At 47.4% G+C, this 26627-nt stretch overlaps 1 protein-coding gene across 1 annotated transcript in view; it reads right to left on the reverse strand.

Moving 5' to 3' along the window:
- LOC145540406 (galectin-9-like) overlaps positions 1–26627 on the reverse strand; it is a 62714-nt gene that overhangs the window by 20812 nt on the left and 15275 nt on the right. Inside the window, 5 exon segments of the mRNA XM_081574965.1 lie at positions 871–954; positions 21031–21135; positions 21980–22190; positions 25170–25218; positions 25221–25353. Coding sequence (XP_081431091.1) covers positions 871–954; positions 21031–21135; positions 21980–22190; positions 25170–25218; positions 25221–25353 — 582 coding nt within the window.

Consider the following 26627-nt stretch of genomic DNA (forward strand, 5'->3'; position numbering starts at 1 on the left):
GGAAACCTAGGTTATTAATACCTGACCTAATGATAGCTTTGATCTTCCCCAGGAATATAGGCTTAATCAGCCAGTCTAGCAATTCTGATAAGCACTCTGGAGGAAATCTGTATCCTGGGCCCTCTCCATACTCAGGAAGAAGAAGCAATCTGCTTGACCTTTTTTTTTTCCCTAAATGGTGGTGAAATGCACATTATGTAAAACTGACCATCTAAGTATTTTTAACTGTGCAGTTTAATGGTATAGAGTCAACTCCCATAGTTGTGGAAACAACACCACCACCAGGCAGCTCCAGAACTCTTTCATCTTGCAAACTGCTCCTGACCTCCTGACCTTTTTGAATTGTAGATATTCAAAAATTTGAAAACACTGAGAGGGTCAGATAGACTCAGGTGGGGCCCAGAGAGGCTACTCTGTGCCCCCTGACATGTGTCACCTCACTGAACTCACACAAAGACCCATGGGACAGCAGAGACAGTGCTCCTTCCACAGGTAAGGAAACTGAGGCTGGGAGAGGTGAAGTCACTTGTCTAAGATCCCCCCAGCTGGTGAGAATGACAGAGCTGGGGATTTGAGCTGGATTCCGTTTCTTCTGGGTTCTTTCTGCAACCACATGGCCTCCTAAGCAGAGTGGGGATAGAGAGCAACAGAGATGAGTGGCCAAGGAGCCCAGGAGACTGAGCAGGTGTCCCAGATAGAGACAGCGACACTAGGACAGGACAGGGGAGCTAGAGGTGTATCCCCAGAGTCACCTGAATAGGAGACTGGCTGGCACCTCTGGGTTCATGCAGCAGACCCTGAGCACAATGAATGGGACCCCAAACCCAGCCCCAGACTGGGGCAGACTGGCCTGGAAACTTCTGCAGGTACGGCGCCCGTGATGTAGATGGTGTTGACTTCATTGAAGGGCACGCGGTGTTTGCACTGGGTGAAGAGGTCCCCATACACCATCACCTATCGAGATGTGAGCACATGCCAAGAAGGGTCCCCAGCCAGGTGGGAGGACACCTGAGTCTCTGGGACGACTGCTACTAGAACTTTAAACCTGAGTCTAGTTTTCATGTTTATTCCCTGTAGGTCCAGGCATCAGCGTTCAAAGCTGTGCCAGTTACAGGAACATGCTTGGGACCCAAAGGGCATCCAAACACAATCTCTATGTGGATTTAGTTGTTGGCTGTTTAATTCTTCTGGTTGTTGTTTATCACAGTAGGTTCATCTTTCTAGTCCTGGCTCACCTTGGATATTACTGAAATATGCATATTGAAATATACGAACAAATGTTGGTGGGGAGCAGAGGAGAGGTGAGATCACATTGCATGATGAGGGGGTGGGAACATTCGTGTTCACACAGAGAAGCACAGACACAGACAGACACTCCCCCCTCCATCTCCCCAAGCCCAGAAACAGTGTTCTGTTTGCAAAAGCAATGTGCAATGTCCTGTAAGGCTAAGCCATTAATAACACCAGCATAAAGGCAGCCACAAGGTAACAGAAAAAGTAATGTTCCCAGGGACCTGGAGGGGAAGAAGGGCTACACAGAGGAATGGAAATAACTTGAACTTTGAACACCGAGGAGGCCAAAAAACACCACGGTGACTTATCTAGTGCTTATTTCTGGGGTAAAAGTAATAGCTGTGCCTGTAGCTGCAGGTGAAGATGTGTCAGGAGACTGCAGTCTTATAAGAAAGTAGTTCTCTGTACACTAGTCTCACATGACTAGTTAAAGGCTGCTCACTGGGTCTGATTGGGCTGAGGGACAGGTAGTTGAAGTGAAGAGAGGAGAGTTCCAACTCACCTTGAACTCCAAGCTCTCCACCTGGAAGCAGAGCTCAAACTTACTCCCTCCTCTGGAAGGCATCTCACAAATCCTCTCCTCATTGCCCCATTTTCCTTCCTGCCTCGTGTTGCAGATCACATAGCCACTGCCGTCATCTCCAAACCAAGGGTTGAAGTAGCAGGCAATGTCATTGTCCCCAGAGTCGGTTTTTTTTTTTTTTTTTTTATAAATTTATTTATTTTAGTTGGGGGCCAATCACTTCACAACATTGCAATAGTTTTTGCCATACATTGACATGAATCAGCCATGGGTTTACATGTGTTCCCCCTCCTGGACCCCCCACCCACCGCCCTCCCCTTCCCATCCTTCTGGATCATCCCATTGCCCCGGCCCTGAGCCCTTGTCTCATGCATCGAACATGGAATGGTGTTCTGTTTCACATATGATAATATACATGTTTCAATGCTATTCTCCCAGAACGTCCCACCCTCACCTTCTCCCTCAGAGTCCATAAAATTGTTCCATGCATCTGTGTCTCTTATTCTGTCTCGCATATAGGGTTATCATTACCATCTTTCAAAGTCGGTTTTAAGTTCCACAGCAAACCTGGGGGAGAGGGAAATCAGACAGTACATCACCCAAGGGTGGCACTACATAGACTTTCTACCTGTAGATCCTGTTTCTCGTTTCTGTTTTTTTGTGGATTGACTTGCAAGATTTTAGTTTCTCTACCAGGGATCGAATCCTTGCACTCTGCAGGGCAAGCATGGAATCCTGACCACTAGGCTTCAGGGAAGCTTCGAGAGCCCTTTGCTTTCTCGCCTAAGGGGGTGAGGCTTCCCTCATAGCTCAGCTGGTAAAAAATCTGCCTGCAATGCAGGAGACCTGGTTTTGATCCCTGAGTTGGGAAGATGCCCTGGAGAAGGGAAAGGCTACCCACTCCAGTATTCTGGCCTGGAGAATTCCATGGACTATACAGTCCATGGAGTCACAAAGAGTCGGACACGACTGAGCAGCTTTCACTTTCACTTTTCACTTTTTCACTCAGGGGGTGATTTATGGATGCATCCTGAACACCAGGTGTGAGCTCTCGGCCTGCAGGGCCCTCGGGAACAGGTGTAAATTTGAGCCTAACTGCTCCCTCTGGGAATACAGAAAGGAAAGGACACTCCAAGTGACTCTAGAGTGAGAAAATTTAAGTCCCAGTTCCTCTTAAATTGGAGAATAGTGTTTCTGAAATATCTGGGTGTAATTTTCCCTTTGCCACCCTCCAGCTTCAATGCTGTGTTCCTTTGAAAATTCCGCCCCAGGGAAGGAGAGAACAACAGCTCCCATCAGAAGGGGGACCCTCGGAGGTAGATACAGACTCTATTAGACAGAGTGGGAGTAGAAAGCCCTCCTGTGCTGGGAGGAAGGGTCGACAGAGGGAGAGGGAGAGACAGGGATGGAAGTTCAGAGTCAAGGTGCTGGATTCCCCTGCTGGGAATGGTTTCTTGGGAACTGGGTGCCTCACTTCCCTCTGAGTCCCCTGGGTGCACTCGGGGCTCTCAGAGTCCTATGGTCAGTGTGGCCGTGTCACCTGGCAGGGGAGGCAGTGGCAGAGGAAGTCATCTAGAATGGACATGAGAAGGTAGGGTTGTGGGGCGAGGAGCCGGGAAGGATTCAGAAGGTCCAGGGCCCCATGAAAAGTGATGAGAGGACCAGCAGGGGCTGCAGCCAGCTGGAATTGGACAGAGAAGCTTCAGAGAGAGACCACGTGTCCAGAGGGGCCTCGGTGGACAGCGCAGACCTCAGGGTGCAGCCCACGTGGATCCCACCCATACGGGGCACAGGTCCCAGGTCTCTACGCCACCCGGAGCTCAGCAGAGGTCAGCCAGGGCTGCGTGAACACCTGAGCACCCTCCCAACTCTGAAAATATGTGCAGGCCCTCCTCTGTTCCCAGACAGGCCCCTTGGGAAGAGCGTGATGGGAAACAGAGCTGAGATATTTATATTTCGAATTGATTTTAAGGTCTTTTCAGCAAACTGAAAGAGATCAAATTACAACTTTGATGACAAGTTTAATTATGTCCAGGTCACCTCAAATGAGGTTTCTGAAGTAGATGAGGGTGGGTGTAGGAAACACAGCAAGTTGATGCTTCTGTGACTCTAGATCATTGTGTACAAAGTCCAGTCCCAGAACTCTGCCTCTGGGCTGGCCTGCTTCCCTCCCTAGACTGTGAGCCTCCATCCCCCCTTGTATCTGGGGAATCTGGTTAACGGTGCCCTGGATGCTATGGGCAGGTGGCAGGGGTCTTATGTATTGTTGGCAGAGTCAGCCCTTCCCATCCCCTGAGCCAGGTGTGGGTGCTCAGAGGATGCTGGGTGGACCATCCTGAGCTGACAGCACCGTGGTTCACTAAGGGGTGAGGCTGAGAGACAATATTTTCTGGTACCTGTTTCTGCCTGACGGAAGAACAGTCCCCGGGATGGTGACCCTGTGTCCATCCTGGAGAACCCCTACGATCATCCCTGTGAAGGACAGGGGCTGCGGGGAGAAGAACGGTGGTCAGTGGGTGTTTTGCCAAAAGTTTTCACTTTCATCTCAGGTTCAAAGGATTTGTTAACAAAATAAGCCACTCATTATATATAAATAAATAATACCAATATTTATTAGAGAATTATCTAGCTTACTTTCAATATACTAACATTAAAAGAAACGAGAAATAGAAACAGCAGAAGATACATCACCCAACTGGGTTTTGACATCCAGACTCAAACAGCGCACATCTGGAGTCCCAATTGGGAAAGGGTCCTAGGCAGCGTGACCGCTCCATGGGTGAGAGTTCAAAGGTTGCAGTTCGGGGTTCCCACTTACAATCCCGGGACACAAACTGATACCATCATCAATCTGTGAGCAAATTGCAGCTCTGGTTTCATGTTAATACTGTTGCTTTATCTTATAAAACAGAATATTGTTAAGTCTGGGGTTGACGAGGGCTCCTCCAAGGGCTCAACAGTTTCAAGATTTGTCTACTATCTTATCTATGGTGCCACAGGTCTTGCACTCACAGCAAGCAGTCAGGGCACTCACAGTCAGGGCAGTGTCCAGGCAGCTTAGAAGCAAGGTCTGAGGCCTGCTCTGCTTTATCTCTGAAGCCTGAACAGGACTACTCACATAATTTGCCTAATGGTGGGCCTGCCTGCTTCTCTCCATCCCCTTTAGCACTGGCCTGGGTATGGGGTACCAGGCTAGGGGCGGAGTGCAGCTGTGAACAGGACAGAAGGAGGCTCAGCTCCATGGACCTTCAGGCCTGGAGTGAGGAAGTTACACAGATATTCTGAGGTTGAGAGAAAGAGCCCCTCAGGCTCTGAGAGGGTGTGAAAGGGTCAGATTGGTGTAGGGAATAGGCTATGCACAGGCCTGTACTATAATTAACAGGGCTTCTTTGACAAATGAGAATGACTTTCTCATCACCCCCAGGTGAAGGGCTGGGAGCAGTAAAAAGTACATCGTGGAAATACATCTTGAAAACAAGGTGAAGTACTGATGCGACTGATGGAAAACCATTAGTGACTGCTCCCTTAACCAGAGCCTTGAGGGAGTTGCTGAGAAAGGGCATCACTAGCCAAAGGGCTAAACAAAGTCATGAAAGGCCTGAAGGTTTGACATTGAGGACTGTGCATTGTATATCTTTATCCCTGATCTGAGATGGTAAAGAACAGATATATCTAGAGCAGGAACAAGGAAGTAGATGTTAACAATAAAAGGCATGCTAGGATTAGGATCTGGGCTTTTGCCTGAGAATGGCATCAGCCCCCTGATCCCCACTTTATTTCTGAGTCTTCTTTTTCCTTATTCTTCTGCGGCACCGCTCCCTCAGGTTGGTTCGCTGTTGGGCTGGTCCTGACAATTGGCAGCTTCTAAGAGGAAGAAGTTACAGGAGGAGATTGGCAGCTGCTAAGAGGAAGAAGTGGCATGTGCACAGTCCTGAGATGGGAAAGAACCAGGAGAGTGAAAGAGGGTGGCTGGACCCCGGTCCAAGCTCCTACAAAGTCCCCAAGCCCTGGCTGGGGATTCAGGGGCCACCAGGGACCAAAGGGAATCCCACCTGTTCTTGAGGATAAACCTTCTGCTCACCTGAGCAGGCCGAGAAGAAGGCCTCCTCCTCCTGCCCACCACATGCAGAAAACAATGGTAACCTTGACCTTTGCCTTCCACAGCCTCAGAAAGTCCCTCTTCCCAGGTGCTCTCTGCAACCACGGGGCAGCCCCCTCTTCTACTCCTGCTCCTGGGCTCCCATCCTTCCTCGAGGCCCTTGACAGCCTCCAAAGTCCTCATGTGGCATCTCCACTCCTCCTGGGCCCCATCACTTTGTCATGTTCTCTTTCCTGAGCCTGTTTAAAGGACCCAGGGTTATGGTGAAGATGCTTCATTTTAGAGCCAGACAACCTCCAGGTTTGAGTTCTAATCCTGCTGCTTGTTACCTGAGTGGCCTTGTGAAACTTGTTTAACTTCTCTTTGTCTCAGTTTCCTCATCTGTGAAATAGGGATAAGTCCCACCTTCTGGGTGAATTTGTGATTGAGAAAAAGTCTGTGGATAAGAATGGCATGTAGTAGGTTGTCTCTCTACCACCCGCTGCTTCCACCCTGGTCCCTCTAAACAAAATTTCCAAATTGATTATGTCTCTACTTGTCAAGCTTCCTTTCAGAATGCCTTTTATCTAATGTGGCTTTGAAGGAGGAAACAGACAGAACAGGCTCTAATCTTGAAAGCAGGACTCTGTCTTGGGCTGGACTGTGGACTTTGAGCTATATGCTCAGTATCTATGGAAACGACATACCAACTGGAAAAACAGACCCTCAGGATGGAAGAGCCCCAGGGCTCATACCTAGACTCTCTGTCTCCTAAAAGAATACCCTAATTATCTGTGTAACCAAATAGAATCATAAATTCTATTACACTTATTGGGGTATGACCACAGGCCTGTTGATAATTGTCCACTGTTAACTACCTAGGCTTAAGGCATATGAATCACGGGTTAACTTTGTATCTTTCTTTTCCTTTGTTCAGACTAGTTTCAGGGAATTGGGGGAGGTGGGTTTGGGCACGTACACTTAAGTTGTATAAGATTTTCACAAAAACTGGTTGGGATCCTTGGCTAAGAGGAGACTGCCTTGGGTCCAACAATGTAATAAACTGCACTCCACTATCTGCATTGTCCTTCTGAGTGAGTTTGTTTCCCAGAATACTTGGCTACAACAGCTTTACAAACTGCCTTCAACACAGTTCTATCTCATAGTCGATTTTCACATTTTTCAAGTTGTTGAAATCTTTCCTGCCTTCTCCTTTAAGTCAGTTTTGTACAAAACTTAAATGCTTAGAGGAGCCAGGCAGGTGATATGTATAGGTGAGCTGGGCAGGTAGGATACCGTAGGGAGTGGTGGGGACTGCAGCAAAGTAGGCATCATCGTCCTTATCTAAAGAGCAGTATCCACTCAACTGTAAGCTATGATTACCTTCCAGTCCAGTGTGGGCAGAGTTTCCAAGTCTTTAGGAGGAAACAGAAATCTGGAAGACTTTTTTTCTGTAAAACTTTCTAATTTGTGGGGCATAAGCCTTTATAAGGAGAAGGAAATGGCAACCCCCTCCGGTGTTCTTGCCTGGAGAATCCGGTGAACAGAGGAGCCTGGTGGGCTGCCGTCTATGGGGTCGCACAGAGTCAGACACGACTGAAGCAGCTTAGCAGCAGCAGCAGCAGCAGCAGCAGCAGCAACAGCAGCAGCAACAGCAACAAGCTTTTATAAAGAATTGCAGAAGAGTTTCTTTGTGATAGAGACATATGAATATTTGCAGTGAGATAATATATCTAGATTTGCTTCAAAATAATCCAGGGGTGGAAAGGGAAGCACCTCTGCTTCTAGAAGTGAAGCAGATAGGTCAAGAGTTGAAACTGAGGGATGGGTGTGTGTTGTTTATGATACTATTCTCTCTGCATTATACATTTTCCTGGGCAACACATTAAAAGAAACACTGCTGGCCAAACAAAAAACACTCAGCAGCCCAATTCAGTCCTAATCTGTGTCCTTGAGTTATACAACCACTCAGAATCCAGGGAAGCCCCTCTGAGCCTCGTGTGCACAGCTGGCCCTGGGAGATAACCAGTGATGCCAGGATCCCATTCAGACAGACTGTGCTCTCCATGGACCTTTGGCAGAGATGTCTTTTGTGGTCCCCCAGGTCAAGTCTGAACTCTGCCATTAAATATTTTGGTGACCTTAAGCAAATCACAATGTCTCTGCATCTCTGAGTTCTTTCTGTTGTCTGTCCATGTCAGTGATTTTGGAGTAGAATCAGCCTGACCCAATTAGGCGGACCATCATGGTGCTTTTCCCTGAAAAAGAATCCCCTCATTTGTTTGTTGGAGCTTGAAATTCTCTTAAGAGCCTTTCACATCATCTAGAGAGACAAGGCTTGAAATGCATCCTCCTGGCAGCATGGGTCTCTGCCTTAAACATATTCACACTAAGGTATAAAGAACTGAAAGCATAGTGTGATGGGATGAGGTGCTCAGGGCACAGAGGAAAGCAGGATGGAGGAAGCCCTGTGTGGGTCATGGGGGCGAACTGTAGAGGCTAATAAGGAGAGATTCCCCCTAAAAAGTTTTATGAGATTTTAATGTCTTAAAAGGTGCCCTCAAATCTGAAACACAAAATGATTTCAAATCGAGTATAATCCTAAAGACAAGATTACTCATTGGTGCATTGTAATTGCAAAGAATTGGAAACAAATTCAAAGTTCACCAGGAAGAAATAGTGAAATTAATTATGATACCAGATCCAGTTAAAAGTAAATAATTTTTTAAAAAAAGAAAGACAGGGAGGGAGCCACAAACCAAGGCCAGCGGGCAGCCTTTGGAAACTGGAAATGGCAAGGAAACATTCTGCCCTGAAGCCTCCAGAAGGAAATAGCCTTGCTGACACTTGATTTTAGATTCTAACCTCAGAACTGTAGCAGAGTAAATTTGTATTGTTTTAAGTCTGAGTGGCCCAGGACCCCTCCGTGCATGTGTGTGCGTGTGCGTGTGTGTGTGAGATCTTAGCAGGAAACAGCAGCACCTGTAGGACTCAGGAGAACAGATTTTTTTTCCTTTTGAACTTTGTATTTTGTATCAGGGTAATGCCCATTAACAATGTTGTAGTAGTTTCAGATGAATAGCGAAGAGGCTCAGCCATACATATGCATGTATCCATTATCCCCCAAACCCTCCAAGAGGATGGGTTTTTTTGTTGGATTTATGGTCCCACAGCATGGACTTGCCTCCCAGCTCCCCAGGCTGGCAGCTCTGATGCTGACCAAGTCACGTGAACTGTCTGCACCCTAGTTCCCTGCTCAGAACAGTGAGACACTAACAAGGCCAGCCTGGCAGTGTCCCTAAGAAGATTAGGTGAAGCCTAAGTGGAAAGTCCTTAGCTGGAAGGACGTGACAATGGCAACTGTTTGCATCAGGATGACTCAATCCTTCTGCTGGGTCCAAACTTGGTCTCAGCTCCTGGCCGTGCCTAGAGGCTGAAGATCTTTGCCTCCTCTTTATATCCTTCCAGAAAGAGGAACCAGGCCCTACAGGCCAGGGGTGGGCAGCCCCCTTCTGGAGACCCAGTGTCACAGAGGCCACCCAGCCACAGCTGGCACAGGGGATCACCCACAGCGGGCAGCAGTGCTACCCTTTTGGTGGCCTCCCTTCCATGTCTGAGTTAACTCATCTTCCCAACACTGCTGCTCATTATTAGTACCACGTTTACAGATGAGGAAACAGGAACAAAAAAGTTGCCTAACTTTCCCAAAGTCACACAGCTGGGCAGTGATACAGACAGGTTTGAATTCCAGCACCCACGCTTTTAGCCCTGACCTGGGCCGCTTCTCACAGTGAAGCCCAGGACATCCTCACTCCCCTGGACCCAACAGCAAGTCCTGTCCTGACTGTGAGGCCAGCTGCCCTCCTGGCCCTCTGGGGGCTGGGCAGATGGGGCTGGCGGGGGTGGTTGAGGAATGTCGGCGGGGGGGGGGTGCTTCCGAGGCAGGTCCTAGAGGCGTTGACTCAGCCGACCAGCCGAGCGGGTGACCTTCCTGACACACTTTGGAGGAAGTGAAGTCCCAGGCACTGGAGGTCACTGGGTGACCTGGGAGAATGTGACCACGTTGGGTGACAGTGTCCTGGGTGTCTGTGGGGGCTGCGCCAGCCTCTCTCTCATCTAGACTCCAAGGCCCTGTTTTGTCTTTCTGCTGCCCATGGAAGAAGTTCCCCTCTGATTTCAAATCTTTGACTTTTGAATCCAAGGATTAGAAAGTTATATCGTCAGAATAATAAAATGTCAGGGCCTGGAAGGGGCTCTGGGCCCCCCATCTGATGGAAAACAGGACCCAGGTGACGCATCCGGAGCCGAGGCACCCCGTGGGCAGCCCAGCTTCCTCCAGCCCCACCCGGGGGCCCCCACAGGGAGGGCCGAGGAGCATTAGCAACTGCCCAGAGCAAAGAGGCCGAGCCAAGGCCATTGGGGAGGTGGGCTCAGGTGTGAGCCTCAGCAGCCCCCCGGCATCTGCTGCCCACCACCCCCCTCCTGCCCCAGGTAGGGTTCTGTCAGCCCACCTGCCCAGCCTTTCAGGAAGCAGAGCCGGGCCCAGGACACCGTGACCATAGAAACCTCCTGGGACCCAGACTGCTACCTGTCCACCTCCTCCTCCCCAGGGCTCTCTCTATGGGCACCTCCTTCCTCCAGGGTGGGGGGAATTTTTTCTTAATTTATTTATTTTTAAATGGCCGATAATTGCTTTACAACGTTGATTTCTGCCATACATCAACATGAATTAGCCATAGCTGTACGTAAGTGCCCTCCTTGAACCTCCCTCCCACCTCCCACCCTTTCCCACCCCTCTAGCTTGTTACAGAGCCCTGGTTTGAGTTCCCTGAGCCATAGAGCAAATTCCCATTGGCTATCTATTTCACATATGGTAGTGTATATGCTTTCATGCCACTCTCTCCATTCATCTCACAGGGTAGGGGGATTTAAGGAACCTCCCTCCTCAGCCACTTTACCTTCTTGGGACCTTTGACAAGTGGCCTCCACCTCTCTGAGTCTCAGTTTTACATGTGTGACATGGAGATGATAAGGGTTTAAATCAGTTGGCCCCAACTTTTTGGCACTACGGACCGGGTTCGTGGAAGAAAATTTTTCCAAGGACTGATGAGGGGATGGGAGTGACGGGGGGTGGCTGTAAATACAGATGAGGCTTAGCTAACTCTCTCACCACTCACCTCCTGCTGTGCAGCCCAGTTCCTAACAGGCCTTGGATCAATACCAGTCCATGGCCTGAGGGTTGGGGACCCCAGGTTTAAAGAAGACCCCCTATGACAGGGCCTCCATACTGGAGGCAAAAAGCCACAGAAGGCAACCATCTGCACCCCACAGTTCAGGAGCACCTCGCTCCCCTTTAACTCCTGAGATGGTCCTTCTCAATTACCCTTGACCTGCCCTGCCTTGCTCTGTCAACCCTCAGATGTTGGACACCTGCTCAGGAGGCCTTGCCTGATGCCCCCAGACTCCTAACCATTTTAAACACTTTTGGAGCCCCCACAGTGGGCCAGACCATTCAAGCTCTCTTGCTGTGCTACCTCGCTTAATCCTTCCTCCAGCCCTGGATGGTGACTTGAGGACTATCCCCATTACACAGATGCAGAAACTGATGGGCACCTGGAGAGAGCTCCATAAATGTGTGTCAGATGCACAGAACCTGGGGATCCTCACCTGCTCCAGGCCTGAGTGGCACTGGAGAGATGGGTGTGGAGCAAAAGTGTATCTGCCCTCCTGTGTTTTCTTTGGAATACTGCCACCCTCCCCACCCTCTGCTCACCAGCAGGAGCTGTTTCCTCAGAGCCCAGAGATGCTTCCCACCCACTGAAGCCATCCCCAGCCCCGGAACTCACTGGATTCAGGAAGGGAGCCTGGGGGTCGACGAAGGCCATCTCTCCACCGCCTCTGTGCCTGCTGCCGCTTTGCATCCTGGCTGATGAGGCCCTGCACTGGAGAGGACTTAACAAGATATAGAATCCAAAATAACTTACCAGTTATTCAATGGGGAGGAGCCAGGAGCAAGATAATGTGGGTTTAGAGAAGAGGAGAAAGGTGGGGAGGAGGGCAGAGGATGGAAGTGGGTGCTCTTCACCCAGAGCCCTTTCTCTCTGCTCTCCTCCTGCTCTCTGACCCAAAACCAAATAGTTCATAGAGACTCATGTATGTTCAGAGAGCCTTACCACACGCATACCACAGTGAGCTTCTAGAAGACACTGCCCCTAAGCGTGTGGCTGTGTCATGAATGACTAGACAACAAGCCCGAGTGATGGGACCTGTCTGTGCATGGGATTGTGGTGGTGCTGGGAAGGCTTTGTTATACCCATTTTGCAGACAAGGAAACTGAGGCTCAGAGACTCTATGGGTCATGCCCAAGGTCACATAGCTCACTAGTGGCAGCCTGAGCCATATGAGGCTACCTTGGTTCTTAAAATTGTATTCCTTCCCTTTAAAATTCCATTCTTCACATACAAACATAATCACATATAAAGAAATGTCTTTCAAATAGAAAACCTCATACTGGAGGTTCCCTTATCCTTGTGTACAATGATGCCCTGGGAGCTTCTGATCCCTCCTCTCTGTGGCTTTCTCTCTCTTCTCTCTCTTGAATCTGGGCTTTAGAATGGGGAGCAGAGTAGTCTCAAACATAATACAAAGTTCCAAGTGACATGAAGGTGGGTGCAAGATATTGAATGAACTGTTTCGATTGGCACCAGCATCTTGTTAAAGAGAATGATTGACTGAAAAAGAGACTAAGGATCGGCTGTGTAGGGAAGCAGGTTAAGGAGGCAAGATATAGCGACAATAGACTTCCATGATGTCAAGCCGTTCCCACTGTGTGTTACAGACAGGGCCCCTTTGGTCCAGCCCAGCCAAAAAGCTGGGGGTCCTACAGGCACCAGGTGGGAAGCAGGTGCTCCAGGGCTGCACACAGGTCCACACCTCTCTCTCTTCTTGTACTTACCTGGATGCCCCAGAATTTGCAAAGACTGACTTCTTTGAGATGTTCCTATAGACTGAGCCCACTTGCCTCCTTTGTCCACACTTCATCCCCACCAGATTCCTGGATCAACCAAAATTTGACTGGATTTAAGAGGCAGAAGGCATGGCTATAGCAGAAAGGATGGTAATTCTTTGCAATCCTCTTTGACACCAGGGACACAGGGACCATCTCCTCATCGGCTGGGATACAGAGCAATAGGGACTCTCATTCACTGCAGGATGGAGTGTAAAATACAACAGCAGTGGAAACCTGTTGGTGGATCCTAATAAAGTCAAATCTCTTCCACTCCTGTGTCCTGGCTCTTCTGCTCCTAGATATTTACCCAAGAGAGATGACATCATATGTACATGTGCATAACAGCTTCACTCGTCATAGCCTCTCACTGGAAACAACACAACCATTCACCAGCAGAAGAAAGGGAAAAGTGAATGCTCTTTGCAAATCCTTGGACTATAGCCCACCAGGCTCCTCTGTCCATGGATTTATCCAGGCAAGGCAAGAATACTGGAGTGGGTTAACATTTCCTCCTCCAGGGGATCTTCCCAACTCAGAGACCCAACCCATATCTACCGGGTCTCCTGCGCTGGCAGGAGGATTCTTTTTTTTTGTCACTTTATTTATTTTTTTACTGAAGGACAATTGCTTTATGGAATTTTGTTGTTTTCTGTCAAATATCAACAAGAATCAGCCATAGGTACACCCATGTCCCCTCCCTCCCATCTCTCTCCCCATCTCACCCTTCTAGATTGTCACAGAGCCCCTGTTTGAGTTCCATGAGTAATACAGCAAATTCCCATTGGCTATCTATTTTACATATGGTATTGTAAGTTTCCACGTTATTCTCTCCACTCTCTCCCCTCTCCCTTCCTCCTGTGTCCATAGGTCTGTTCTCTACATCTGTTTCTCCATTGCTGCCCTGCAAATAAATTCATCAGTATCATCTTTCTAGGTTCCATAGATATGCGTCAGTATATAATATTTATATTTCTCTTTCTGACTTACTTCACACTGTATAATAGGCTCTAGGTTCATCCACCTCATTAGAACTGACTCAAATGCATTCCTTTTATGGCTGAGTAATATTCCACTGTATATATATATCACAACTTCTTTATTCATTTATCTGTCGATGGACATCTAGGTTGCTTCCATGTTCTAGCCATTGGAAATAGTTGTGCGATGAACATTGGGGCACATGTGTCTTTTTCAATTTTGGTTTCCTCAGGGTACATGCCCAGGAGTGGGATTGCTGGGTCATATGGTGATTTTATTCTTATTTTTTAAGGAATCTCCATACTGTCTTCCATAGTGACTGGATCAATTTACATTCCCACCAGCAATGCAAGAGGGTTCCCTTTTCTCCACACCCTCTCCAGCATTTATTGTTTGTAGACTTTTTGATGATGGCTATTCTGACTGGTGTGAGGTTATAGCTCATTGTAGTTTTGATTTGCATTTCTCTAATAATGAGCAATGTTGACCATCTTTTCATGTGTTTGTTAGCCATCTGTATGTCTTTTTTGGAGAAATGTCTGTTTAGGTCTTTTTCCCACTTTTTGATTGGGAAATACCACTTTCTGGTATTGAGTGGTATGAGCTGCTTGTTTATTTTGCAAATCCTTTGTCAGTTGTTTCCTTTGCTATTATTTTCTCCCATTCTGAGGGCTGCCTTTTCACCTTGTTTGTAGTTCCCTTTGCTGTGCAAAAGCTTTTAAGTTTAATTAGGTCCCACTTGTTTGTTTTTGTTTTTATTTCCATTACTCTAGGAGGTGGGTCATAGAAGATCTTGCTTTGATTTATGTCATCAAGTGTTCTGCCTATGTTCTCCTCTAAGAGTTTTGTAGTTTCTGGTCTTACATTTAGGCCTTTAATCCATTTTGAGTTTATCTTTGTGTATGATGTTAGGAAGTGTTCTAATTTCATTCTTTTGCACATAGCTGTCCAGTTTTCCCGTAACCACTTATTGAAGAGGCTATCTTTGCCCCATTGTATATTCTTGCCTTCTTTGTCAAAAATAAGATACCCATAGGCGTGTGGGTTTATCTCTGGGCTCTCTATCTTGTTCCATTGGTCTATACTTATGTTGTTCTGCCAGTACCATACTATCTTGATGACTGTAGCCTTGTAATATAGTCTGAAGTCAGGAAAGTTGATTCCTCCAGCTCCATTCTTCTTTCTCAAGACTGCTTTGGCTACTCAGGGTCTTTTGTGTTTCCATATGAATTGTGAAATTTTTTGTTCTAGTTCTGTGGAAAATGTCATTGGTAATTTGATAGGGATCATATTGAATCTTTAAATTGCGTTTGGTAGTATAGTCATTTTCACAATATTGATTCTTCCTACCCAGGAACATGGAATATCTCTCCATCTGTTTATGTTGTCTTTGATTTCTTTCATTAGTGTCTTATAATTTTCCATATATAGTTCTTTTGTTTCCTTAGGTAGATTTATTCCTAGATATTTTATTCTTTTTGTTGCAATGGTGAATGGGATTGATTCCTTAATTTTGCTTTCTTATTTTTCATTGTTAATATATAGGAATGCAAGTGATTTCTGTAAATCAACCTTGTATCCCGCAACTTTGCTGAATTCACTGATTAGTCATAGTAATTTTCTGATAGTTTCTTCTGGGTGCAGGCAGATTTTTTACCAGTGAGCCACAAGGGAAGCCCCTGCATGGGCTAGCCCTTGGCAATAAAGAGAGACCGAAGATATAAGCAAGGTCTTCAACGAACCTCACAGTTGAGCATAGGAGCCAGACAAGTGAGCACAGGCTGGGAGCATTCTATTAGATAAAATCTAATAATAAGTCTGAAAAGCAATAACCCATGGCAGACACCAACTAGGAGGGACCAGAAGGAGTCATCTGGGTGCTAGAAATGTCCTGGAGCTTGACCTGGATGGTGGTCATGCAGCTGTTTACAACATACAAACTTGTACAGCCGACTAACATCTAAATGTTTACATGAACATAAATAACATGTTCTCAATAAACATATTGAGATACGTACTATATCTCAAGAAAGTACTGTTAAAAAAAAACACCACAAAACTTCCATGGTGGCACAGAGGATGAGAATCTACCTGAGAATGTAGAGAACACACGTTTGATCCTTGGTCCTGGAAGACTCCACATGTGATGGAGAAATTAAGCTCATGAGCCACAACTATTGAGCCCATGGTCTAGAGCTCATGTGCTGTAAATGCTGAAGCCCACACCCCAAAGCCTATGTTCAGCAGCAAGAGAAGCCACAGCAATGAGAAGACCGGGCACTGCAGTGAATAGTAACACCCCCCCCCACCCCGCCCCACTGCAGCTACAGAAAGTCAGTGCAAAGCAAAGAAGAACCAGTACAGCCAAATAAAATAAATAAATAAGTAAATTAAAAATTTTTTTGAAAACCACCCCAAAACTCCCAGAGTCCAGGGAGACAATGGGAAAGCTAGAGTTCTAGCAAACACACACCTTGGCATCGCCACACTCCTTGGAGGTGAGTCACAAAGAGTCCAGTCCGATAAGGAGAGCCCATAGTCGCTCCCCACCTGCCAGGTGGGACAACAAATAAACCCAAAGGCCAATGGGTTTCTAGATGAATGGAGACAGTAGGAAGGCATCTTCAAGACCCAGTGCCTGCCACAATTGACCTCAGCAGCCTGGCATCACTGTGCAGTCACTGTGATCTCTTCCTAGGGCCTGACACTGGTCTTAAGGAGGTGAGAGGCAGCCCTCAAGTTTCATTATTCTAAGTCCAGACACTTGTCTGAGGGTATATATTCTCTGCACCATAGATCATAGGATCTGTTCTAAAAGTACTGGCCACTTCACCCTCTCAAAAAGCCATTAACCAACAAGTGTTGATGAGGACGTGGCAAAATGAGGCCTTTTGTTTTGTTGATAGGAATGTTAATTGGTGAGGCTGCATTGGGAAATGCAGTGTACATGCCTGATCCTAAGGGCCTGGTATTAAGCTTCTGATTGCCAAAGCATCCATTTCAAACAATCATCTTTAATAAACACATTATCAACTGGATTACAGCTTATAGGGAAGCTCTCAGCTGGCCTGGCCCATGAAGTTTCCCCTTCTAGAAAGCCTTGGGGAACCTAGATAACCATGTGAGTGACCTCACATGTCTCTTCCCTGGTTCCTGCCTAACCACCCCACCCTTGAACCCCAATAAAAGCAGAAACCCAGGTCTGTTGCTCTCACCCCCTCCTTCCCACTGGCCATTGTCCTTTGTGGCCATCAGGACTTGCAAGTAATAATCCTTATTTTTTCAAAGTTTCCTGATGGTTGTTGCTGACTATGTCTTGCAGTCATAATAAGAACCACAAGGACCTGTCCAGCCGCAGCACTAACCAAAATGATCAAAGCCCTCACCTTAAATATCACCTTCAGTCAAAGACAGGAGAGGATGTGGAGGGTAATGATTTGCTACTTCAAAGAGGAGGAAGGCAATTCACAGAAAAGCAAGTGTTTGGTAAATAAGAGCCTGATGCACAGAGTGGACTCTGATCTCTAGGCTCTGTCTGGTTTCCCCACCACACCTCCCCCAGGTTCTTCTGTACATAACACTGGTCAAGGCTCTATTTCTATAAGGATGCTTTATCTATATTCTTTGCTGCAGTTGAGGAGGAGGTAGCAAGAAAAACTTCGAGTCTTCAGTTTCTTAAAAAGAATCAGCCTAAATGAATACTCATGCCAAAGTGACACATTGTGGGGTGACAAATTTTGCTCCCCTACACTCTCTAAGTTTCAGTCTTTCCTCATCTGTGAGATGTAGCTAATCACAGGCCTTGTTGGATATGATTGTCATGAGCATTGAATGAGCTGAGGCTTGGAGGGCACTTAGTCTGGCTATGACTGAGCAAACTGAGTCCCAGTTGTCTTCTACCATATTTGAAATCACTAAGAACAAAGATTCCCATATAATCTCTTTATAAGGGACTGTACCATGTTCTCCCAATTACCCAAAAGGGAGTCGAGCTCCAGAGACTTGAACCTTGGATGCACATCTCATGATTGAAGATTCCAGCTGATACCTGGTCCTGTACAAGTGCTGGAGACCTTGACTCAAACTGATGAGGAACGACAGTAGCTGACAGCCAGGTAGACTGCTTCTACATGAAAAGTGGCAGATAAAGTCTTCAACTTTAACTAAACATTAAACCCTTCCTCCTTCTTTTCCTTTCCTTTCCTCTGGCATTGACTTGGAAAGATAATGCCCCAATTGTATCCCCCAGTTCCTTGCTAAGCAAGGCAATCAATCTTTCAACCATATCTATTATCAGAATTTCCAATCTATCCTTAACTATCTAGATCAGATTTTTCTTCACTCATTAAGATTCTTCCATGCACAGTAAAGCCAATCTACTGACACCAGGTTGTGATGAAGGAAAGTGCAGCGTTTATTACATATACTAAGCAAGGGTGACTCAGCAGTAAAGAATCTGTTATAGCCACGCGTTCCGGGAAACAAGCTCACTCAGAAGGACGATGCAGATAGTGAAGTGCAGTTTATTACACCGGCGGGCCCAAGGCAGAGTCTCCTCTTAGCCAAGGACCCCGACCAGCATTTGTGAAAATCTTTTATACCCCATGTATACGTGTCTGAACCCACCACCCAACTTCCTTGTGACTTACATAAACAAAGGAAAGGTAAATACAATCACAATAACGCCATCATTCATGTGTTATGTGTTCAGTCAATAATCAATAAGCCTGAGGTTACATTCCAAACAGTCAACAATCAATAAGCCTGAGGTTACAGATAAGAATTTATGACCTGTCCGGAGGGGGTCTTATCCTTCTATTGTCATTTCCACAGACACTAAGCACAGAGTTCAGAGTCCATTAGAGAGGTGGCATAATCAGCAGGAACAGGCCTAAGATGGAGTCCAGGCCCTATGAATTCCTTCTTCAAATCCACCTGCAATGCAGGAGATGCAGGTTCGATCCCTGGGTCAGGAAGATCCCCTGGAGAAGGAAATGGCAACCCACTCCAGTAATCTTGCCTGGGAAGATCCCATGGACCAAGGACCCTGGCGGGCTGTAGTCCATGGCGTCTCAAAGAGTTGGACATGACTTAGCAACTGAAAAAAAACAAGCAAGGAGTACAGACAGCTCGTGCTTAATAAGACCCAAACTCTCTGATGGCTTTTAGGGAAAGGTTTTTAAAGACAGGGTGAGGGAGAAGATTGTAGGGTGGGTGATCAGCTCAAGGATATCTTCTGATTGGTAGGTGGTGAGGTAATCGGGAGTCAGCATCATCAAGCTTCCGGGTTCTATGTCCTTGTGGGAAGCATACAGTTAATTTCTTCCACCTGGTGGGGTTTTTTTATTTCTGTAAACAAGACAAAGGATTTGGCTCAGAATATTATCTGAGTCAGACACAGCCAAGTGAAAGAGCATGATTTCATTATCTGTAGTTCTTGAGGAGGAACTAAAGGTCTTTGTGTTTAATGGCTATTATCATGTTGTCTTACTTGAACGTTTTCCTTTGTTTCTGCATTTTCTCTTTTCTGATTAAAGTTTTTCCTTGGAACTTGGGGAAGGCCTAGGAGACTAAAGGTTTATTATAGACAAGGGGGTTAGGGCTCTCCTAGGAAGCTGCTATAGGGTGTCACTTGGTTATAAATGTGTCACAAGGATTAAGCAAAAACATAATAACTCTTGAAGGGCTTTCCAGGTGGCTTAGCAGTAAAGAATACACTTGCAATACAGGATACATGGGATCAATCCCTGGGTTGGGAAGGTCCCCTGGAGTAGGAAATGGCAACCCACTCCAGTATTCTCGCCTGGAAAATCCCATGGACGGAGGACCTTGGTGGGCTATAGCCCAGGGTCACAAGAGTCGGACACAACTTAGCAATTAAACCACAATCAAGGACTTCTAAATACCACACCAAGGGTCAAAAAGCTGTGGAGACTGGAAATTGGTAGCACAGAATGATATCAAAGCCTTAAATTCTGATTGCATCTCTTGGTTAGGCTGAGAGCGTGCTCCAGAGTAGCTGTGCTGTGCTGTGCATATCTCTCAGTTGTGTCTCACTCCTTGCCACCCCATGGACTGTAGCCCACGAGGCTCCTCTGTCCATGAGATTATTCAGGCAAGAATCCTGGAGTTTGTTACCATGCCCTCCTCCAGGGGATCTTCCCAACCCAGGGATTGAACCCAGGTCTCCTGCATTGCAGGCGGATTCTTTACCAGCTGAGCTACTAGAGAAGCCTGCTCAAGAGTAGAGAGTAGTTAAAAGATAAAACCACAGGCTCAAAATGGCTTCCTTATTGAGGAAGTCCATGAAACCAAACGTACATGTAACACCTGACTTAACTGTATCTCTGACCTTCCCAAGGAATGTAGTTTTAATCAATCAGTCTGGAATTTTCTGGTCAGAACCATGGAGGTAATCTGTCTTCTAGGCCCTCTCCATCCTTGGGAGAAAAAAGCAATCTGCTTGACCTCTTCCTAAATAGTGGTGAAAAGTACATCACGTAAAATTTACCATCTTAAGTGTACATACAGTTCAGTGGCATTAAGTCTACTCTCACAGTTGTGCCACCATCAGCACCAACCAGCCCCAGAAATTTTTCATCTTCCAAAACAACTCCTGACCTTTTAGATGCTGGTTACACATTCAAAAAATTTAAAATACAGAGAGGGTCAAATAGGCCCAGGAGTGGTGCCAGCAGGCTATTTTGTGCCCTCTGACATGTATGGCCTCATTGAACTCATGTACAAAGACCCATGGAGCTGCAAGCTGTGCTCATTTCACTGCTGAGGAAACCAAGGCTGGGAAAGGTGAAGTCACTTGTCTAAGATCCCCTAGCCAATGAGAATGGCAGAGCTGGGGATTTGAGCTGGATTCAGTTTGATTTCCAAGCCTGGGTTCTTTCTAGAACCACACAGCCTCCTAAGCAGAGTGGGGATAGAAGGTAACAGAGATGAGTGGCATAGGAACGAGGAGACTGAGCGAGGGCTCCGGGCAGAGACAGTGGCATAAGGACAGGATGGGGGAGCCAGAGGTGTGTCCTCTGATCCATCTGGAAAGGAGACTGGCTGACATCTTTGGGTCCACACAGCAGGTCCCACAAGAGGCTGGGGCCCTGAACCAGGGGCTGGGTTCCCTGGGGACAGTCTGACCTGGAAGCTGATCCTGGACACATTCACAATGCCGGCAACTGTGATGGTGTCAAAATTGTGGAAGGGTACACGGTGGGCATACTGCGTGAAGAGGTTCCCGTTCACCATCACCAGTCAAGATGAATATACATGTCAAGAGAGTGTCCCTGGTCGGGTGGGAACACACCCAAGCTTCTGCGCTGCTGCCTCTGGAGTTCAGACCTGTGTCTAGTTTTCACATCAGTCCTCTGTAGGTCTGGGCATCAGCCTTCAGAGCTGCGGCGGTTGTAGGAACATGCTTGGGACCCAAAATGCATCCAATCTCTAGGTGGCTCTAGTTGTTGGATTTTTAGTTCTTCTCATTATTTGTTTATTGCAATAGGTTTGTCTTTCTAATCTTAGCTCATGTGGGTGTTACTGAAATATGCATATTGAAATATACATACAAACGTTGATGGGGAGCAGAGGAGAGGTGACCTCAGGTTGCATGATGAGGGGGTGGGGAAATCCATGTTCACACAGAGAAGCACAGACACAGGTGGACTCACCCCCCTCCCCTCTCCCCAAGCTCAGCGACACCGCTCTGCTCACAAAAGCAATATGCAATGCCCAGTAAAACTAAGCCATTAGTAACACCTGGATAAAGGCAGCAAGAAGATAACAGAAACAAAAATGTTCCCAGGGACGTGGAGTGGAAGAAGGGCTACAACAGAGGAATGGAAATAACTTGGACTTTAAAGACCCAGGAGACCAAAAAGCACCATGGTGGCTTATCTGGTGCTTATTTCCAGGAAAAGAAGCAACAGGTGCACCTGTAGATGCAGATGAAGGTGTGTAAGGAGACTGCAACCTTACAAGGAAATGGTCCTCTTCTCTGCACAAAGGTGTTGCTCATCTGACTAGTTAAAGCTATTCAGGGCCCCTAATTGAGGTGAGGGAAGGCAGCTGAAGCAAACAGAGGCGAGCTCCTGCTCACCTTGAACTCCGAGCTGTCTACCTGGAAGCAGAGCTCAAAGTGAATCCCCGTCTGGAAGGGCATCTGCATCTCCCTCTCCTCCGGCCCCCAGCTTCCGTTCTGCCTTGTGTTGCAGACCACATAGCCATCGTCTTCAAACCGAGGGTTGAAGTGGAAGGCAATGTTGTTGGTGTCACTGAAGCCAGTCTGAAAGTTCACTTCAAACCTAGGTCAAAGAAAATCAGACAGTATCCTGGCTTACTGCCAAGGGTGGGAACTGGAGGTGCTCACACTTTGACTGACATCTGTCTGGGAACCTGCATACAACCTGTATGGCTGGTTGGTACCCATCCCTAGTCTCTTCCCATCCCTTTGGTTCACCTAATTTACCTTTGTGTGTTTGGTGCAGTTACCACATTTTGCCCTGACAGTGTGGTTTTCTAAAAATTAGGAGGAAATGGGTAAAGAAATTTGTGTCCAATATGGAAGTGGAGAAACATGTCTAGAAATGAGAGGCTTTGGGACCAAGTGGTGGCTCATTGGAGGTCAGCCCATGTCTACTCAGTCTGGAAAGAAGAGGACAAATGGAAAGGACAGGTGACATTGATGGGACACCTCCAGAGATGGCGTCTAAAGGGGAGACATAGAATAAGCACTAGGTCTCCAGGAGTAGGGACCTCACTGTGAGCCTCTGTCCCTCAGTGGAGGTTGATGTGTATCTATCTGTGGGGTCAGCAGCCCTGGATCCCAACCCCAGCTCTGAAGTTTTTGTCATTTGCAATGATCCTGGACTATGCTATCCTCAAGCTGCCCTACCCAGAAATAGGGTGACTGCCTTCCTAGAAAACCCCCAAGTAAGTAACTCTTTTTGGAAGGACTATGAGTGGATAGCTGAAATTAACTCTTTAAAAATTTTTTAAATTTATTTTCAATTAGAGGATAATAGTTTTACAATATTGTGTTGGTTTCTCCCATGTATCAACATGAATCAGCCATAGGTATACATATATCCCCTCCCTCTTGAAATTCCCTCCCACCTCCCCACCCCATCCCAGCCCTCTAGGTGTTCTAGAGCACCAGATTTGAGTTCCCTGTGTCATATAGCAAATTTCCCACTAGCTATCTAATTTTGCACATGGTAATGTGTATGTTACTCACTCAATTAGTCCCACCCTTTTCCTCCCCACTGTGTCCACAAGTCTGTTCTCTATGTCTGCATCTCCATTACTACCCTGCAAAGAGGTTCATCAGTACCATCGTTCTAGATTTCATAGATATATGTGTTAATATATTATATTTGTTTTCTTCTTTGTGACTTCATTCATCTACCTCATTTAGCTGACTCAAATGTGTCCCTTTTTAAGTGAGTAATATTCTGTTGTATGTATGTACCACAACTTCTTTATCCGATCATCTGTTGATGGACATCTAGGTTGCTTCCATGTCCTAGCTATTGTAAATAGTGCTGTGATGAACACTGGGGTACATGTGTCTTTTTCAATTACGGTTCTTCAGGGTATATGCCCAGGACCCTCTTATTCCCAGAGCCCATTTTCTTTCTCGGTGAAGGAGGCGACTTCTGGATGCCATCCTCAACACTAGGGTGCTCTGTGAGGTTTAATCCAGCAGGACCACGAGGAACTGCCATGGCCCTGAACCCAGCCGTCCTCCATCCAAGGAAAAGGAAGCTCCAAGTGACTCTGAAATGGCAACGTCTAAGTTCCCTAATTCCTAAAGTGGAGAAAAGTTTTTCTGAAATATCTCTGGAGGTAATTTTCCTTTTGGGGTCTTCAAGCTTCATTGCTGTGTTCCTTTGAAAATTCCACGCCAGGGAAGGACAGAACAACAGCTCCCATTGGAAGAGGGACCCTCAGAGGTAGCTGCTAAGTCGCTTCAGTCGTGTCCGACTCTGTGCAACCCCATAGACGGCAGCCCACCAGGCTCCGCCGTCCCTGGGATTCTCCAGGCAAGAATACTGGAGTGGGTTGCCATTGCCTTCTCCAGTGCATGAAAGGGAAAAGTGAAAGTGAAGTCGCTCAGTCGTGTCCGACTCTCAGCGACCTCATGGACTGTAGCCTACCAGGCTCCTCTGTCCATGGGATTTTCCAGGCAAGAGTACTGGAGTGGGGTGCCATTGCCTTCTCCGCTCAGAGGTAGAGACAGGCTCTATTAGACAGAGTGGGAGTAGAAAGCACTCCTATGCTGGGAGGAAGGGTCAGCAGAGGGAGAGGGAGAGAGAGGGATGGAAGTTCACAGACAAGGTCCCCGATTCCCCTGCTGGGAGGGTTTCTGGGGAACTGGGTGCCTCACTTCCCTCCGAGTCCCCTGGGGGCACTCAGGGCTCTCAGAGTCCCATGGTCAATGTGGCCGTGTCACCTGGTAGGGGAGGCAGTGGCAGAGGAAGTCATCTAGAATCCAGAGGCAGAGGTAGGGCTGTAGGGTGAGGGGCCTGGAGGGATCTAGAAGGTCCTGGGCCCCATGCAAAGTGATGAGAGGACCAGCGAGGGCAGAAGCCAGCTGAGATTGGACAGAGAGGCTTCAGAGAGAGACCATGTGTCCTGAGGGGCCTCGGTGGACAGTGTGGGCCTCAGGGTGCAGTCCAAGGGGACCCTACTGACATGGGGCACAGGTCCCAGGCTTCTGTACCACCTGGAGCTCCGAGCGTTCCACCCGGGACTTGTGAACACCTGAGGACCCCTAGTGCCTCTGAGAATATGCACATTTCCCGATAGGCCCCCTTGAGAAGGAGGGGAATGGGAAACAGAACAGAGATATTAATATTTTGAATTGATTAGCATTTTCCAGAAAAGATCTTGAAACTGAAAGAGAAACGGAAACAAATTACAACTTTAAAGGCAACTTCAAATATTTCCGCATCACCTCAAACGAGGGTACTTGAGCAGGTGGGGGTGGCTATTAGAAATGGAGAAGGTTGACGTATCTGCGGCTCCGGGTCATTGTGCACGAAGTTCAGTCCTGGAACTTCTTCCTCTGGGCTGGCCTGCTTCCCTCCCTAGACCGTGAGCCTCCATTCCCCCCGTCCCTGGGGAGTCTGGTTAATGGTGCCCCGGCTGCTATAGGTAGGTGGCAGGGGGGTTGTGGTAGGGGCGTGGGGGGCGCTCAGAAGGTGCTGTGTGGACCCCCCTGAGCTGACAGCACCGTGGTTTGCTCCGGGATGAGGCTGAGAGAGAAGCATTCCCGGTACCTGTTCCCACCTAAGGAATGAACACGCCCCATGACGGTGATCTTGTGTCTGAATGGAGACCCCCTTCTATCCTCCTGGTGACGGGGATGTGCTGCAGGGAGGAAACAGTGGTCACTGGGTCTGCCTCCTTCTCTCCGTTCTCTTCAGCACTGGCCGGGGGCTGGCCTGGGTGTGGGGCAGCAGGCTAGGGGCCAAGTATAGCCACGAACAGGACAGAAGGAGGCTCAGCTCCACGGACCTTCCAGGCCTGGAGTGAGGAAGTTACACAGACAATCTGAGGTTGAGAGAAGGAGCCCCTCCAGCTCTGAGAGGATGCGACAGGAACAGATTGGCAGCCTGGCATCACCGTGTATCACTGCATCCCATTCTCAGGGCCTGGCTCTGGTCTTGAGGAGGCAAGAGATGCCCCCAGAGCTCCGTTATTCAAAGACCCAGACATTTGTCTGAGACTCTCGGTTCTCTGCACCCTACACTGTGGCACGTGTTCTGAATGTGTCAACCCCCTCACACTCTCAAAAACCAAAAACTGACAAATGTTGGTGACGACATGGAGGAAGGAGGCCTTTTGCACCCTTGGTGGGAATGTTAAAAGGTGAGGCTGTGATGGGAAATGGAGTGAACATGTCTGATGCTAAGAGCCTGGCATTAAGCTTCTGATCACTAAAGCATCCCTTTCAAACACCCATCTTGAATAAACACTTTGCCAGCTGTATGACAGCTTCTAGGTAAGCACCCATGCCAGCCCCACCCATGACGTTCTCCTTTCTAGAAAGCCTTGGGGAACCTAGATAACCGAGTGAGGGACCCCCACATGTCTCTTCCTGCCCTCTGGTTCCTGTCTAACCACCCCACACTTGGACCTCAATAAATGTGGAAACCACGTCTACGCTCTGAACCCCTCCTCCCAACTGGATGATCTGGCTGTGTGGCATTCAGGACTTAAGAGCAATAATGCTTGTTTTTTCAAAGCTCTCTGATGGTCATTGCTAAGCTGTGTCTTGAAGTCATAATAAGAACCACAAGGGCTGCATCAGCCACCTTATTGGTTCCAGCTGGGGAAATGTCTTTGGGGACTCCCACGAGTAATAAAGGCTCACGTGTGTCCCCAGGTGTTCCTAAACTGATAGCATCAACATACATAGGCTGCGAAGGATACTACAAAACAGTCTGGAGTTTCCTCTACAAAGTAAATATAGAATTATCATATGATCCAGCAACACCACTTCTGGGTGTATACCCTAAAGAACTGAAAACAGGGACTTTAGGAGATATTTGTACATTGTGTTCATGGTATTCTTTATGACAGCCAAGAGATAGAAGCAACCCAAGTGTCCATCAGTGGATTACTAGATAAACAAAATGAGGTCTATACATACAAAGCAGTATCATTAGCCTTAAAAAGGAAGGGAATTCTGACTCAGGTTACAACATGGATGAACTATGATGATGTTGAGGAAG

The sequence above is a fragment of the Giraffa tippelskirchi genome, chromosome 3 (assembly GCF_054371585.1).
Source record: "Giraffa tippelskirchi isolate mGirTip1 chromosome 3, T2T-mGirTip1v1.2.pri, whole genome shotgun sequence".
Taxonomy (NCBI): domain Eukaryota; kingdom Metazoa; phylum Chordata; class Mammalia; order Artiodactyla; family Giraffidae; genus Giraffa; species Giraffa tippelskirchi.